Source organism: Phyllobates terribilis, unplaced genomic scaffold, assembly GCF_046119375.1.
Source record: "Phyllobates terribilis strain yellow unplaced genomic scaffold, ASM4611937v1 Scaffold_10__3_contigs__length_209671492, whole genome shotgun sequence".
NCBI lineage: Eukaryota > Metazoa > Chordata > Amphibia > Anura > Dendrobatidae > Phyllobates > Phyllobates terribilis.
The window spans coordinates 165,487,180-165,502,435 of record NW_027362770.1 but is presented as its reverse complement, the minus strand read 5'-3'; the positions used below and the strand labels follow the sequence as shown (position 1 = coordinate 165,502,435).

The 15,256-nt window shown below is 49.2% G+C and overlaps 1 protein-coding gene across 2 annotated transcripts in view; it reads right to left on the bottom strand.

The window, feature by feature from the left end:
* ATXN10 (ataxin 10) overlaps nucleotides 1-12,858 on the bottom strand; it is a 119,943-nt gene extending 107,085 nt beyond the window's left edge. For both annotated transcript variants that reach the window (XM_073650068.1, XM_073650069.1), the window contains exon 1: nucleotides 12,690-12,858. In XM_073650068.1, coding sequence (XP_073506169.1) covers nucleotides 12,690-12,829 — 140 coding nt within the window. In that variant the 5' untranslated portion in view covers nucleotides 12,830-12,858. The remainder of the gene's footprint in view (nucleotides 1-12,689) is intronic.
* Between the last annotated feature and the right edge of the window lie 2,398 nt (nucleotides 12,859-15,256).

Here is a 15,256-nt window from a genome sequence, read left to right as displayed (position 1 = left end):
CAAATGATAGCAAATACCCAAATGGCCCCAGACATAAAAAAAGGTTCTTCATCCTTGATCTAGGGCAACCATACGTAGACACTGCTTGTTGTATTTCACAAGATAACCAGCCTCGTCATGTATTTTTTTTTTACAGAAACCAGGCAGCCCTTTTAAAAAGGTGATTTTCACCATGTATGAGTTTTGCTACTAAATTTGTGTGCAAATGTTCTCCAACCTTCACCTCGCAGAGTGATATTTTGCTTGCCAAACATGGTATGCGCAAATATTAGAGCCGTCTGTGACATTTTAAACGATTATGCAACTTTTTGCTTTAAAAAAAAAAAAAAAAAAAAAGTGCAAAAAAAGCATCTTTGATTTCTGCAAAATTCATCTACCCGTGTGTACTGTTTAGAGGAATTTGGTGCAAAAGATGGCAAAGCATGACACAAAAAAGGCAAACAAAAAGCAAAAATACAAGAAAACTAACATATAATGAACCAAATCAAGTGCCGGAGGTGGAATCTTCCTCCTGGGAGAGAGCTAATTTGCATGTGAGAATCATTGCTAACAACACTGCCACAGTGAGGCCAAAACGAGTACTACACTTCATGGTTTTGCAGATGGCCATAACTTAGCCAAAATTGAAGCGTATCCATATAAAATTACACCATAGTTTAAATCTGCATCCCTGGCAGTTTTGGAGTTAAAGACGCTGTGAAGTTCTTGTTTTCACATACCCCAAGCGTTCTGGAGTTAAGAGACTCATTTCAGCGAGCGGCACCGTTCCGCTCCATCTCTGGTTTACCACATGGGAGAGGCCAACTACTGCCGCACAGCTGTATCGTATGTATGTACTAGATGGTGGCCCGATTCTAACGCATCGGGTATTCTAGAATATGTATGCGGCCGACCGGGCGCAATCAGCAGAGCGTTGTTTAAATTTGGCGCCAAAAATCGCTGATTGGTCGCGGCCGGCAACCGCGACCAATCAGCAAAACAGTGTTTAAATTTTGCACCAATCTCGCTGATTAGTCGCGGCCGTGACCAATCAGCGAACCGTATTACTGATGACCGGGCAGCAGCGCCGTCCCTCCCTTCACACTTGCCGGCGGGAGAACAGCGGCCCAAGCCGCTGATCTCCCGACGGTAGCCGCATGGAGGTCAGCGGCGCCGCACGTCGGGGTACTTGTGCTGCCAGCAGCGGGGAGATGAGCGGCTAGCGCCGCGCATCGTCACTGACCTCCGTCCTGCAGATGAGCCGCTAACGGCCACCATCTTTTTCTGAAATCCCGCGTCGCTGATTGGCCGCGGCTGGACCAATCAGCGACGCGGGATTTCCTGGACAGACAGACGGACGGGATAAGACGATTAGATAGATAGATGTATGTATAGGCCGGCAAAGCAAATAAATGGCAAATGTGCGCCAGCTGGGAGGAAGTAAGGCGGGATCACAAGGACGGATAAGGCCGGGACAGGCAGGAAACCACGAGCCGGAGAGGATAATAATAATGAAGTATCGACAAATCTGTGTCTTATCTCTATAGCTTTATAGGTAATGACAGCTGATTATTTGGTGATAACGGGGGGTGGAGTTATTAGGGGGCACGAAAAATGGGCACGTTACAAATTGTGATGTCACAGTATCACCAAAAGGCGGGGTGAGGGGGGGGGGGAAACCCACTAACAGTCACGGAGGTGGTGGGGGGGGGGGGTCGAAAGCTCCCAGGGGGACAGTAAACTCTTGTGAAGGGGTGAAATCTGGACCACCAACCCTCACAGGGGGAGGAAATCTCCCCCCAGGGGGGGGGGGACCACGAGCTCTCACAGGGGAAGGAAAGCTCCCCCCAGGGGGACCGCCAACCCTCACAGGGGGAGGGAAGCTCCCCCAAGGGGGACCGCCAACCCTCACAGGGGGAGGGAAGCTTCTCGGGGAAGGGTTGCTAGCTCTCACAGGGGGAGGAAAGCTCCCCCAGGGGAGGACCGCCAACCCTCACAGGAGGAGGGAACCTCCCTCAGGGGGGCACCGCCAACCCTCACAGGAGGAGGGAAGCTTCTCGGGGAGGATCGCCAGCTCTCACAGGGGGAGGAAAACTCCCCCAGGGGAGAACCGCCAACCCTCACAGGGGGAGGAAAGCTCCCAGGGGGGCACCGCCAGCTCCCACAGGGGGAGGGAAGGTCCCAGGGGAGGACCGCCAACTCTCACAGGGGGGAGGGAAGGTCCCAGGATATAGTGGTTAGTATCCAACAAGACTGGATGAAGGAACCATAACCAGGAAACTCACGACAGAGTAATGGGCGTCCCAGGCTCGCTGATGTGATGGGGAGCGCAGCAATACTGTTGTGTATTGGGGTATGGTCACAGAGCAGTCAGATGCATAATTTTTCATAACAGTAACCTCTGCCTATGAGCCACAAATCCACAGTGCAGAGATAACTGACAACAGCTATGCCATGCTTATCATCTATCTATGGAAAGGTAAAATCCCGATGGGAAATATGGTGGTAATCTCAAACTTCTGTGACCATCAGGAGTGAAGTTATGATTTTATAAAATCCTGAAGGGTTGAGAACGTCCAACAACCCAGCCCACGTGAGGTGTGTGTGTGTGTGTGTGTGTGTGTGTGTGTGTGTGTGTGTGTGTGTGTGTGTGTGTGTGTGTAGAAAAGATCAAGCCGGGTTCCTGTAGAGAGATACATTTCGGTGTATGCACGATTCCTGTCCACTTTAGGTTCTTCAAACAAAGTACTCTCCTTCACTAGGCCGAATCATATCTGTGATCAGTGTAGTAGGCTTCTTTTGTTGTTTTATCTCTTATGTAACTGTATATGCTGTATTATTTTGTCCCCTTTGTAAAATCTTTTGTATATTTTTCATAAACACTGCCTCCTTTTGGATTAAATAAAAAATTCAATACTTCTGTTCCTTTTGTTCTGTAACCGCGCCCCAAAGTCATACTCTACAAGAACCAGGCTTCCAGTCAGCCTGTAAAAACAACTGGTGGTGGCGGTGAGTAGTCTGGGGTTATCGTGGAGGAGCAGTGATCGTACAGGAGTATATACAGTGAAGGAAATAAGTATTTGATCCCTTGCTGTTTTTTAAGTTTGCCCACTGACAAAGACATGAACAGTCTATAATTTTAAGGGTACGTTCATTTTAACATTGAGAGATAGAATATCCAAAAAAAAAAAAATCAAGAAAATCACATTGGATAAATTAGATAAATTTATTTGCATTTTGCAGTGAGAAATAAGTATTTGATCCCCTACAAACCATTATGAGTTCTGGCTCCTACAGACCAGTTAGATGCTCCTAATTAACTCGTTACCTGCATTAAAGACAGCTGTCTTACATAGTCACCTGGATAAAAGACTCCTGTCCACAGACTCTAACCTCTACAACATGGGCAAGACCAAAGAGGTTTCTAAGGATGTCAGGGACAAGAGCAAAGACCTGCACAAAGCTGGAATGGGCTACAAAACCATAAGACGCTGGGTGAGCAGGAGACAGCTGTTGTTGCAATAGTAAGAAAATGGAAGAAATACAAAATGACTGTCAATCGACATCGATCTGGGGCACCATGCAAAATCTCACCTTGTGGGGTATCCTTGATCACGAGGAAGGTGAGAGATCAGCCTAAAACTACACAGGGGGAACTTGTTAATGATCTCCAGGCAGCTGGGACCACAGTCACCAAGAAAACCATTGGTAACACATTACACCTTAAAAGGTTTAAAATCCTGCAGTGCCCACAAGGTCCCCCTGCTCAAGAAGGCTGTTAAGGATCCGGGTGGTGGAACCTCTGTGCTGTGAAGCAAGGAGGGACCAGAGGGGCGTAACTAAGTGTCTACCCGGACCGACCCTGGCCACATGGTGGCTTAGTCGACTCCGTGAACCAAGGAGGGACCAGGAAGGCGAACCAGGTGCCACTCTGGGACCGACCTTGTGTGAGAGCAGGTGACTCCCACGGGTCAGATGGCTGAAGCTGACATGTACAGCGGATGAACACGGCCGGTAGACAGACAGGTGATGCGGGTAGGCAAGCAGGCGGGCACGGCAGGTAGACAGGCAGGCAGGCACTGGAACCTGAGGGCTGAGGAAAGTGTTAGCACACAAACAACAACCTAGTACATGCACCTCCATGTTGGAGGAGGTGCTTTAAATAGGAGTGGTCCTCCGGCAATTGGTCGGGGACTCTTTAGGACAGCGCGCGCAGCCCCTTTAAGAGGGAGGGAGCGCGTGCGCTCCCTAAGCACAGTGCCCGGGAAGCTGCGCGCAATGCACGCACCCCAGGCAGCAGCAGGGGAGCTGGAGGACGCCCGACTGGGACAGCGACGATGACGGGAACGGCGTCTCTGCCCAGCAGAAGGCAGAGACGCCAACGCTACAGTACCTCTTCTTTAGGCCCACAAGAAATTTTTCTAGAAGATGAGGGGCATGAATGTTCTCCCTGGGTTCCCAAGACCTCTCCTCCGAGCCAAACCCCTTCCAATCCACAAGAAAGACTTTCCTCTTACCCTCTTGATGGCCAAAATGTTTTCTACCTCAAAGACGTCCTCAGCGGAGACTGGAGCTGGGGTGGTACCTGGATCGTCAGAGAAAGAATTAGGGACAACAGGCTTGAGGAGAGAGACATGAAAGGAGTTGGGAATCCGAGGAAGGGAGTTTCAGATTGTAAGCCACGGGATTGATTTGGTTCAGAATCTCGAACAGACCGATGAACCGCGGACCCAACTTGTATGATGGTATCTTGAGACAGACATATTTGGAGGAAAGCCAGACCTCGTCTCCTGGACGAAACTGAGGCGGATCCAGACGTCTCTTATCAGCATGCTTCTTCATCCGCTTGGAGGACTGAAGGAGCGCAGATCTAGTGTCTTCCAAAATCACAGAAAATTCACTGACTAGAGACTCCGCGGCAGGATTGTCCACAGAAGAGGAGACAGGAAACGGAATCCGGGGGCGTAAACCACAAAAAAACGGAGACTTAGCAGAGGACTCACTCACATGGCTGTTATAGGAAAACTCTGCCCAGGGCAGGAGCTCTACCCAATCGCTATGGTAAGCGTTGACAAAGTGCCGAAGAAAACTGGTAAGGATCTGATTGATACGTTCCACTTGACCATTGGACTGAGGATGATAGGCAAAAGAAAAATCCAAAGAGACATCCAGCAGCTTGCACTTGGCTCTCCAGAAGCGAACTGAACTCCTCGGTCCGAGACAATGTGGAGGGGTAAGCCGTGGAGACGGAAGATGTGACGGATGAAGTCCTTAGCCAGCACAGGTGCAGATGGAAGACCAAGCAGAGGGATGAAGTGAGCCATCTTGGAGAAGCGGTCGGCGACCACCCAAATGACAGTGCAACCGGCCGATACAGGAAGATCCGTGTTGAAGTCCATAGCAATGTGTTGCCAAGGAGTAGAAGGCACGGGAAGAGGAAGAAGACGACCGGATGGAAGGTGCCTAGGTATCTTGTTACGGGCACAAGAGGAACAAGCCGCGCCAAAATTTGCAACATTCTTGCACAGGGTGGGCCACCAATAATGCCGGGCAATGAGCAGAAGCGTCTTCCTTTGCCCGGCATGGCCAGCCAGTTTGGAAGAATGACCCCAGAGTAGGACCCTCTTCCGATCCGCTACAAAGGTCTTACCAGGAGGTAGATGAGACAGGTTGGACGTAGCAACAGTCATAATTCTGGAGGGGTCAATGATGTGTAGAGGCTCCTCCTCTTGGTCGGTAGACAGAAATGAGCGGGATAGAGCGTCAGCTTTAATGTTCTTGTCTGCCAGGAAGTAATGAAGAGTGAAGCAGAATCGAGCAAAGAATAAAGACCATCTGGCCTGACGGGTTTAGTCTTTGGGCGGTCTGCAAATAAGTGAGGTTTTTATGGTCAGTGTAGATGATCACCGAGTGCAGAGCCCCATCACGCAAGTAGCGCCACTCCTCCAGCGCTAATTTGATGGCCAGCAGTTCCCGATCTCCTATGGAGTAATTGCGCTTGGACAGAGAGAAGAGTTTGGAGAAGAAACCGCAGGTCACCATTCGCCTGGACGAGGATTTCTGGGTGAGCAATGCTCCGGCCCCGGAGGAAGAGGAGTCAACCTCCAGGAAAAACTGTTTATTGCAATCCAGACGGCGTAGTACTGGAGTGGAGGAGAAGGCTTGTTTAAGAGAGACAAAGGCATTCTCCAACTCGTAAGTCCATTCCCTGAGATTTGCTCCCTTACGGATGAGAGCAGAGATGGGAGCTGTCCGGGAGGAGAAATGAGGAATGAAGAGGCAGTAATAGTTAGCGAATCCCAGAAACTGCTGAATAGCCTTCAACCCCACAGGTCGGGGCCACTTTAAGATCACCGACACCTTCTCGGGATCCATCCGCAGTCCGGTCTCAGAGATGATATACTCCAGAAATGGTAGGGAGGTCTGCTCAAAGAGGCATTTCTCATACTTAGCATACAGGCGATTCTTCCGGAGCCTCAGCAGGACCTGACGAACATCCCTCCGGTGAGGGGACAGATCAGGGGAGAATACAAAGATATCGTCCAGGTACACCACCACGCAGGACTACAGGAGATCTCTGAGGTTGTCGTTTACTAACTCCTGGAAGACTGCTGGAGCATTACAGAGACCGAAGGGCATCACGCGGTACTCGTAGTGACCATCCCGAGTGTTGAATGCCGTCTTCCACTCGTCTACCTGGTGTATCCGGACCAGAGGGTATGCCCCACGCAGGTCGAGCTTAGTAAAGATCTTTGCGCCTTTTAGGCGGTCAACTAGCTCCAAGATGAGAGGCAGGGGGTACTTATCTTTTATGGTAATCTGGTTTAGGCTGCTATAGTCGATACAAGGACAAAGAGAGCAGTCTTCCTTTTTGACGAAGAAGAATCCTGCTGCAGCCGGAGAGGTGGATTTCTGGATAAATCCCCTAGTAAGATTTTCTTCAATGTATTCAGACATGGCACGGGTCTTGGCCAGCGACAAGGGGTAGATTCGCCCGCGAGGAGGTGAAGCACCAGGTATTAGGTCGATGGGGCAATTATACGGCCTATGAGGTGGTAGTGTCTCTGCTTCCTTTTTGTCAAAGATGTCCACATAGGACCAGTAGGGTGCTGGCAGGCCAGGTAGGTTAGCCGGAGTAGACGGAGGTTGAGCAGGATGAACCGGAACCAAACAGGTCTTATGGCATTCCTGACCCCAACGGAGAACCTAACCAGAGCTCCAATTCAGGACGGGCTCATCTCTCTGTAACCAAGGCAGGCCAAGCAAGAGGGGAGGGGAGGAGAGAGACCGGACAGTACGTAAAAACATATCTTCTCCGAATGTAGCATTCCCACCTGAAGAGTTACTGGCTCAGTGACCAACAAGATGGTTTCAGGGAGAAGCTTTCCATCCACAGAGGAAACCGCTAAAGGATCCGCCAGACGTATGGTAGGAATCTGAAAACGCTCCACAACGGCCTGTTGAATGAGATTCCCAGCGGCTCCAGAATCCAGATGGGCCGTCTTGAAGAAGCGGGTCTCACCACTGGTAACAGAAACGGACAGAATCAAGGGCGGAGAGAAAGAACTCTTGCCTAGGACGACCTCTCCGAGTGGTCCTAGACACTGGAGTTTCCCGGTCTCACCGGGCAGGAGCAGATCTGATGTTCAATATTGCCACAGTAGAAGCAACTCCCCACGGAACGGCAAGTCTCCTGGCGAGACTTGACATCTTGACTTGGTCAATTTGCATAGGCTCTGGAGAAGACACGCGGGGGAGTGCTGGTTGCGAGACTGGACTTTGGAGGATTGGAGCGAGGCGCAGAGGTTTCCTCTCACGGGTGGTCTCCTTAGCACATTCCAGAAAATGGATGTCGATCCGTGTAGCTAATGACACCAGGTCGTCCAGGGAGGGAGGTATGTCACTACCGGCTAGCTCATCCTTGATCCGTCCGGAAAGGCCCTCCCAAAAGGTGGACACCAGGGCCTCATTGTTCCAGGCAAGTTCAGATGCTACGGTTCAGAAACGCACGGCATACTGTCCCAGAGAGACTCCCTTGGCGGAGTCGGAGAAGTGAGGAGGCAGTAGAAGATTTTCGTCCAGGCTCATCGAACACCTTCCGGAAAGCCGCGAGGAAAGCCTGGAGATCGGACACCAGGGGATCCCCTTTCTCCCACACAGAGGGTTAAGCAAAGCCAACGCCTCTCCGGTGAGGTGAGACATGATGAATGCCACCTTGGCCAGGTCGGAGGTGAACTGGTGTCCCAGGAGTTCAAAGTGCAGCGTGCACTGATTTATGAAGCCCCGACATAGGACAGGGTCACCACCAAAACATGGAGGCACAGAAAGCCGGGATCCAAAACCGGGTGCCACAGCGCCACTAGGTTGAGGTGCCGCAGAAGAGGGTGCCGATCGGTTAGAGGCGGACACAGTCGAGATGGACAGCGCGTCCAGACGGGAGTTGACTGTCCGCAGTTAAGACAGGATAGTATCCTGTTGGGATCTCTGGCGAGAGACCTCCTGGTACAGGTCTGAGAGCAAAGGAGCCTGGGGGCCACTGGGTTCCATGGCCTGTGCAAACTGTTACGGATCCGGGTGGTGGAAACTCTGTGCTTCGACGCAAGGAGGGACCAGATGGGAGTGACTAAGTGCCTACCCGGACCGACCCTGGCCACACGGCGGCTTAGTCGACTCTGTGAACCAAGGAGGGACCGGGAAGGTGAACCAGGTGCCATTCTGGAACCGACCTTGTGTGAAAGGAGGCGACTCCCACGGGTCAGATGGCTGAAGCTGACAGGCACAGCAGATGAGCAGGGCTGGTAGACAGGCAGGTGATGCGGGTAGGCAAGCAGGCGGGCAAGGCAGGCAAACTGACAGGTGATGCTGACAGACAGGCCGACGGGCACCGCTGACAGACAGGCCGGCGGGCACCGCTGACAGACAGGCCGGCGGGCACCGCTGACAGACAGGCCGGCGGGCACCGCTGACAGACAGGCCGGCGGGCACCGCTGACAGACAGGCCGGCGGGCACCGCTGACAGACAGGCCGGCGGGCACCGCTGACAGACAGGCCGGCGGGCACTGGAACCTGAGGGCTGAGGAGAGTGTTAGCACACAAACAACAACCTTGAACAGGCACCTCCATTTTGAAGGAGGTGCTTTAAATAGGAGTGGTCCTCCGACCATGAGCAGGGGCCTCTTTAGGATGGCGTGCACGGCCCCTTTAAGAGGTAGGGAGCGCGCGCACGCGCGCCCTAAGCACAGTGCCTGGCAAGCTGCGCGCGATGCGCGACCCCCGGGTGGCAGCGGGGGAGCTGGAGGACGCCGGACCAAGACTGCGGCGGTGAGAGGGAACGGCATCTCTGCCTGGCAGGAGGCAGAGATATCGACGCTACAAAGGCACATGTGCAGGCCCGTCTAAAGTTTGCCAATAAACACCTGGATGATTCTGTGAGTTATTGGGAGAAGGTGCTGTGGTCAGTTGAGACAAAAATTGAACTCTTTGGCATTAACTCAACTCGCTGTGTTTGGAGAAAGAGAAATGCTGCCTATGACCCAAAGAACACCATCCTCACTGTCAAGCATGGAGGTGGAAACATTATGTTTTAGGGGTGTTTCTCTGCTAAGGGCACAGGACTACTTCACCGCATCAATGGGAGAATGGATAAAGCCATGTACCGTAAAATCCTCAGTGAAAACCTCCTCCCTCCACCAAGACATTAAAAATGGGTCGTGGCTGGGTCTTCCAGCAAGACAATGACCCAAAACAGCCAAGGCAACAAAGGAGTGGCTCAAAAAGAAGCACAGTAAGGTCATGGAGTGGCCTAGCCAGTCTCCAAACCTTAACCCCATAGAAGACTTATGTAGGGAGTTGAAGCTCCGAGTTGTCAAGCGACAGCCTCAAAATCTGAATGATTTAGAGATGATCTGCAAAGAGGAGTGGACCAAAATTCCTCCTGACATGTGCGCAACCCTCATCATCAACTACAAACAACGTCTGACTGCTGTGCTGACAAGGGTTTTGCCACCAAGTATTAAGTGTTGCTTGCCAGAGGGATCAAATACTTATTTCTCACTGCAAAATGCAAATAAATTTGTACAATGTGATTTTCTTGATTTTTTGGGGGGATATTCTATCTCTCAATGTTAAAATTAACCTACCCTTAAAATTATAGACTGTTCATGTCTTTGTCAGTGGGCAAACTTACAAAAACAGCAAGGAATGAAATACTTATTTCCTTCACTGTATATATATTCCATGTGTTGGAATCCGGATGTGTATATACCATACGCTCACTGTTAGTTTTCCGATAACTGGCCTATTAGTGGGAACAGCCTGCGGCCTCCTCCGTTATCCGTTGGCCAATCATGTAATTGTCTGGACGAGAGGGGCAGCAGAGAGCTGTTCGCTTAAGAGATCACGGCGTGGGTGGTTCAGCGATGACTCCCCCTGACTGCCATCTTTCAATGGGATAATTTTATTTCTATAAAATTTCGGGGACATGTACAGACAATAAACACAATACAAAGTAACACATAGTTCAACATAAACAGGACTGAGGGTCTGGTTGCTCTCAAGCTTAAAATCTATTGTCACGCAAGGTTAAGGAAGGAACAAGTGTACAACGACGGGAAGAGGGGGAAGGGAGCCCAACAACTAGGGAAAGGGAGAGTGGAGACCCTAGGCAGATCTAATATCACCTTGACTACCCTATGATCCCTATATAGGTTCCGCACCTATCGCTAAGCAGGAAACCTAATCCCTGGATATCCCTAGATCTAGGCCCTAGATAGGGAGGGGACGAGGTGAACACTAGTCAGGCCCCACTGTAACTAAAGACAACAAGGTAACCAAACAAAGGGGATACACTTAGCTTGAGAAGACACCAGAGAGATAATGCCAACTGTCCTCCAAGGGAAGTCCAAGAAGAAACTAGCTGACTACTAGTACTCCAGGCATGGACAGAGGTACATAGAACTATCACTGGAGACACTGAATTTTTAACTACCAAGCAAGGGCGTGTCAATTAGCAGCAGGAGGTAGAGGTCACTATTGGGTTCTAAAGGGAGAAGGATATCACTATACTACAGAGATGAGAGAATCAAGAAGGTGTCTGCAATGCCAAGCGCAGTGACCTAGAGCCAGATCCAGAACGGCTGTCTGTCAGACTTGATACACCTGTGACATCTATAAGGAAATAGGGGGGACACAATAGATAAAACGTGCAATGTAAGGTCCAGCCATCATTATAAATAAGGGTTTTCATATAAAGCTGCATGATCCGGCCATCAGCCAGGAGCTGTATGAGTGCAGTTATCTAGTGCATGGAGGATGTGAAGAGAGATAAAAAGAAAGGAGCAGTTTATAAGAAAAATAGAGAAAGAGGGAACAGGGGAGAGTTAGGTTAGTGATAAGCCTTATAAAGCACAATTAAAAATGTGGGGACTAGATATTAGTTAGATCGTCTAGGGTAGTGCATTCCAGAACACTGGTGCAGCATGAGAGAAGCCTCGAGTTTCGGATTATGGAGGAAGTCAGTCTTCGATCAGTTACAGAATAAGGGACAAAGGTAGGGTGATAGACAAATGATAAGATATAGGGCGGTGCAGAACTGTGGAGAGCTTTGTGGGTGAGAGAGATGAGTTTGTATTGTATTCTGTAGTAGATGGGTAACCAGTGTAATGACTGGCACAGGGTAGAGGCATCGGTGAAGCTGCTGGACAGAAATACAACCCTGGCTGCTGCATTCAGAATGGATTGGAGGGGAGAAAGTTTGGTTAGAGGAAGACCGATTAGAAGAGAGTTGCAATAGTCCAGACGAGAGTGAATAAGAGTGACAGTAAGAGTTTCTGCAGTTTCAAGGTGATTCTGGAGATGCTTTTAACCCTCCGTCACATACAATAGGCCTGACAGGCACATCTCTTATTTGGCGGGAGTTTTGAAATGTTTGTGTTTCAGAGTTATTAGTTTTATGTTAAGTAAATGTTTTTTTTTTTTGCACCTGATTATGTGTAGTCTCTTTTATTACATCCCTATGAAGGTCACTGATCACTTTTAGAGCACTGAAATTGCAAACATTAGATATTATAGGTATTTTTCAAGCCTGCGCCTGACAGTCACATAGTATGTGAACTCGTTAGAACCGATATTGTATGTGACGGAGGGTTAAGGTGTGAATAAGTGATCGGATATAGAGAATAAAGGAAAGTTCTGTATCAGATATGACCCCAAGACAGCGGAAATTATGGTAGGACCACCCACATATTAATGGAAATGCCCCATTCTGGCTATCCGTGCGGGTCTAGAAGTGATCACCCATCCTGCAGATAATTAAAAACTTCTAACTCTTTACTACAAATCCGCCCTCCACGCTTTGACTTCCCACTCTCGTCCCAGAGGAACAAGCAGAGCCGCAGTACAAAGCATAGGGGAGCGAGAAGATCTGACACTTCCTCTGTGCGGTTCCCTCTCCCCCAAAATTAATGGGACGTCACATGACCCTAGCCCAAAGGTGTCAGGATAAGCTCCACCCTAAAAAGAACAGCCCCCCCCCCAACTATGAAGGGAGAATGGGGGGTCCCTGCAGTACTCTGTGCCCACCTGAAGCCATTAAGAGTAACATATCATCCAGTCGAGTACTGCAAGACCCTGCATGAGTCAGAACCGGCCGAGCTGGGACTTGTAGTTCTACATATGGAGGCAGAGATCTATAGACTGCATCTTACACTGACCTGTACTGCGCCTCTCTGAATAGCTCGGTTATCCGCCGCACCCCGTCTGCTCCCCGCACCTCTCCGCCCTCCAAGTCTTCTCTCACCCATCTGTCAAGCTCTGCGCGAACCGCAGTCACATGCTCCATGGGAGCCGCCATCTTGACCTAAAGCCAGCCCACTCCGCTGTCAGGGTAACCCGGCAAGAAGGCTTCCTATTGGAGAGTTACAAGAAGAAGCTGCTGATTGGATAGATAAGGCGCGATATGATTGGTTCATACAACTGTCTGTCAGACTGTGAGCACGTGGTGTGTGTGTGTTTATCCCTCTGCTAGACCGCGCCCACTGCTTCCATAGCTGCGCATTTCCTTTTAGCTCTGCCCATAGCAACCAATCATAGAGCTTCTTACGTTTTTTAAAACCTAGAAAATAAATGAAAGCTGAGCTATGATTGGTTGCTATGAGAAACAAAAACAGCGTTATTTTCCTAGATTTCCCTTATTGTAGCAGTAAATGCGAAATTAACCCCTTCCTTTCGCAGACATTTTTCTACGTTTTTTTTTTCCTTTGCCATTTACCATTCAGGTTAATTCATTTAATATGTTCAGAAACTGGAATTTTACGAAAGCGGCAAAGCCAAATATATTAAAATTTTGTACTTTCTTCAATTTTCGGATGGGGAAATGAGGGGAAGGGATTTGCATTTTCGTGCTTTTTAGCTGCGTGCCCACGATGCGGATTTAATGCGTTTCCATTGCGCCATTTCCGCCGCTAAAACGCATTAAAACACTTGTTAAAACGTCTGCCATGTTCCCCAATGATAATCCGCATGTGCTGTGCACATGCTGCGGAAATTTCCGCTGCGGATTATCATTGCGGAAAAATCTGCAGCACTACCATTAATTTTGCAGAATCGCGGCAAAATCGCCGCCATTGACTTGCATTGGAACGCATGAAATCCGCATCACTACATGTGCACATGCGGATATTATGTGATTCAATGTGCGGATGGTACCCGGGTCTGGAGAAGAGGAGACTCTCATCCAACCCGGGTACCATAGAACCTGTAAAAAAAAAGAATAAAATAAAAAATAATAGTATACTTACCTTCTGATGGCCTCCTGTCTCCTCCCGGCGGCGCTGCTGGCTCTTCGGCTGCTCGCGGTGATGTCAAAGGACCTTCCATGACGTCATTTAGTCATGTGACTGGTCACGCGACCGCTGATGGTGGTCGCGTGATCTGTCACATGACTAAATTACGTCATGGAAGGTCCTTTTTAGAGCACCGCGAGCAGCCGAAGACACCGGACGCATCGGAGAAGGAGACCGGGGGCCATCGGAAGGGGAGTATACTGTTTTTTTTTGTTTTTTTTTACATTTTTATTCTTTTTTTAACTATTGATGCTGCATTTTCAGCATCGTAACTTGGTCACACAACATAAACCCATGTCGGTTGCATGGATTTATATAGTGTGACCAAGTTGTCAAGCACTTTCCAAGTGATGCTAAAATCGCTTGGAAAAGCGCTTGATAACCCGCATGCAGAAATGCATGTGAAGAACGCTTCACAAACGCTTCTACCTGGCAGGAAAAACGCATGTAAAATCCGCATGCATTTTTCCTGCCAGGGAGATGCAGAAACGCTCAGGAAAAATCCGCAGCATTTCTGCATTGTAGGCACTTAGCCTTATTATTATTATTATTATTATTGTTATTATTTTTTAAAGTAATATTTTATTATTCATATTTTTGTTTATATTTTAGTTTAATATTTTACTATTCATACTTTCATATTTTATTATTATTCACGTTTCAGTTATTTACTTTTTAAATATTTTATTCATATTTCATTTATTTTATTTTTTTATTTTCAGATTTTATTACTATTCATATTTTATTTATATTTTCACATTTTATGATTATTCATATATCATATCATTGTTACTGGTCCTTCAGGAGTGAATGTGGTGGTGGGTGTGAATGAGGCCAATTCATTGTCTAGTGGTGTGATGGCTGGTTTGGTGGACGGTGGGATAGAGGTGGGTAATGGTGATGCTGTTGGGGCTGATGTAGTCACTGGTCTGGTTGCCCCCCCCCGGTGGTGTCAACACCTGTCCAGAGTTATGCCAGTGTCACCTCCGGGGCAAATAGGGCATCCTCCTCCTCGTCTCCGGGCTCTGGGGACGGCATGTTGCAATGGCTCCTTCTGGAGGCTCTAAAGAAGAGGGAGAGATCACTAATGATAGAGGGTTGAGAGGTTGATCTATCCTTCTGGATAGAGAGGCATGGCCTCGGGGCCTTCCGAGAGCAAAAAAGGGGAAATACAGTGTGGTCCCTCCCCAACAGCTGGGCCAGACAGTGTGCGTAGGAATGTGTCCGTCTTCGGTGGAGGGGCAGTGATGCATGTCCTTCAAGGTCTAAAGTTGTGGAGATCCTGCTGAGGATAGGCTTCAAGGCGATTGACATCTACGCCTTGATACATCTGACGCGCCCCTGGGCCTGCTGTGTCGTGCGGCATCGCGCGCACGGGGGCTTACCCGGAGCCGGATCAGATGGGGGTAGTAGTCTCGTGGCGGTAACCCGGTCCG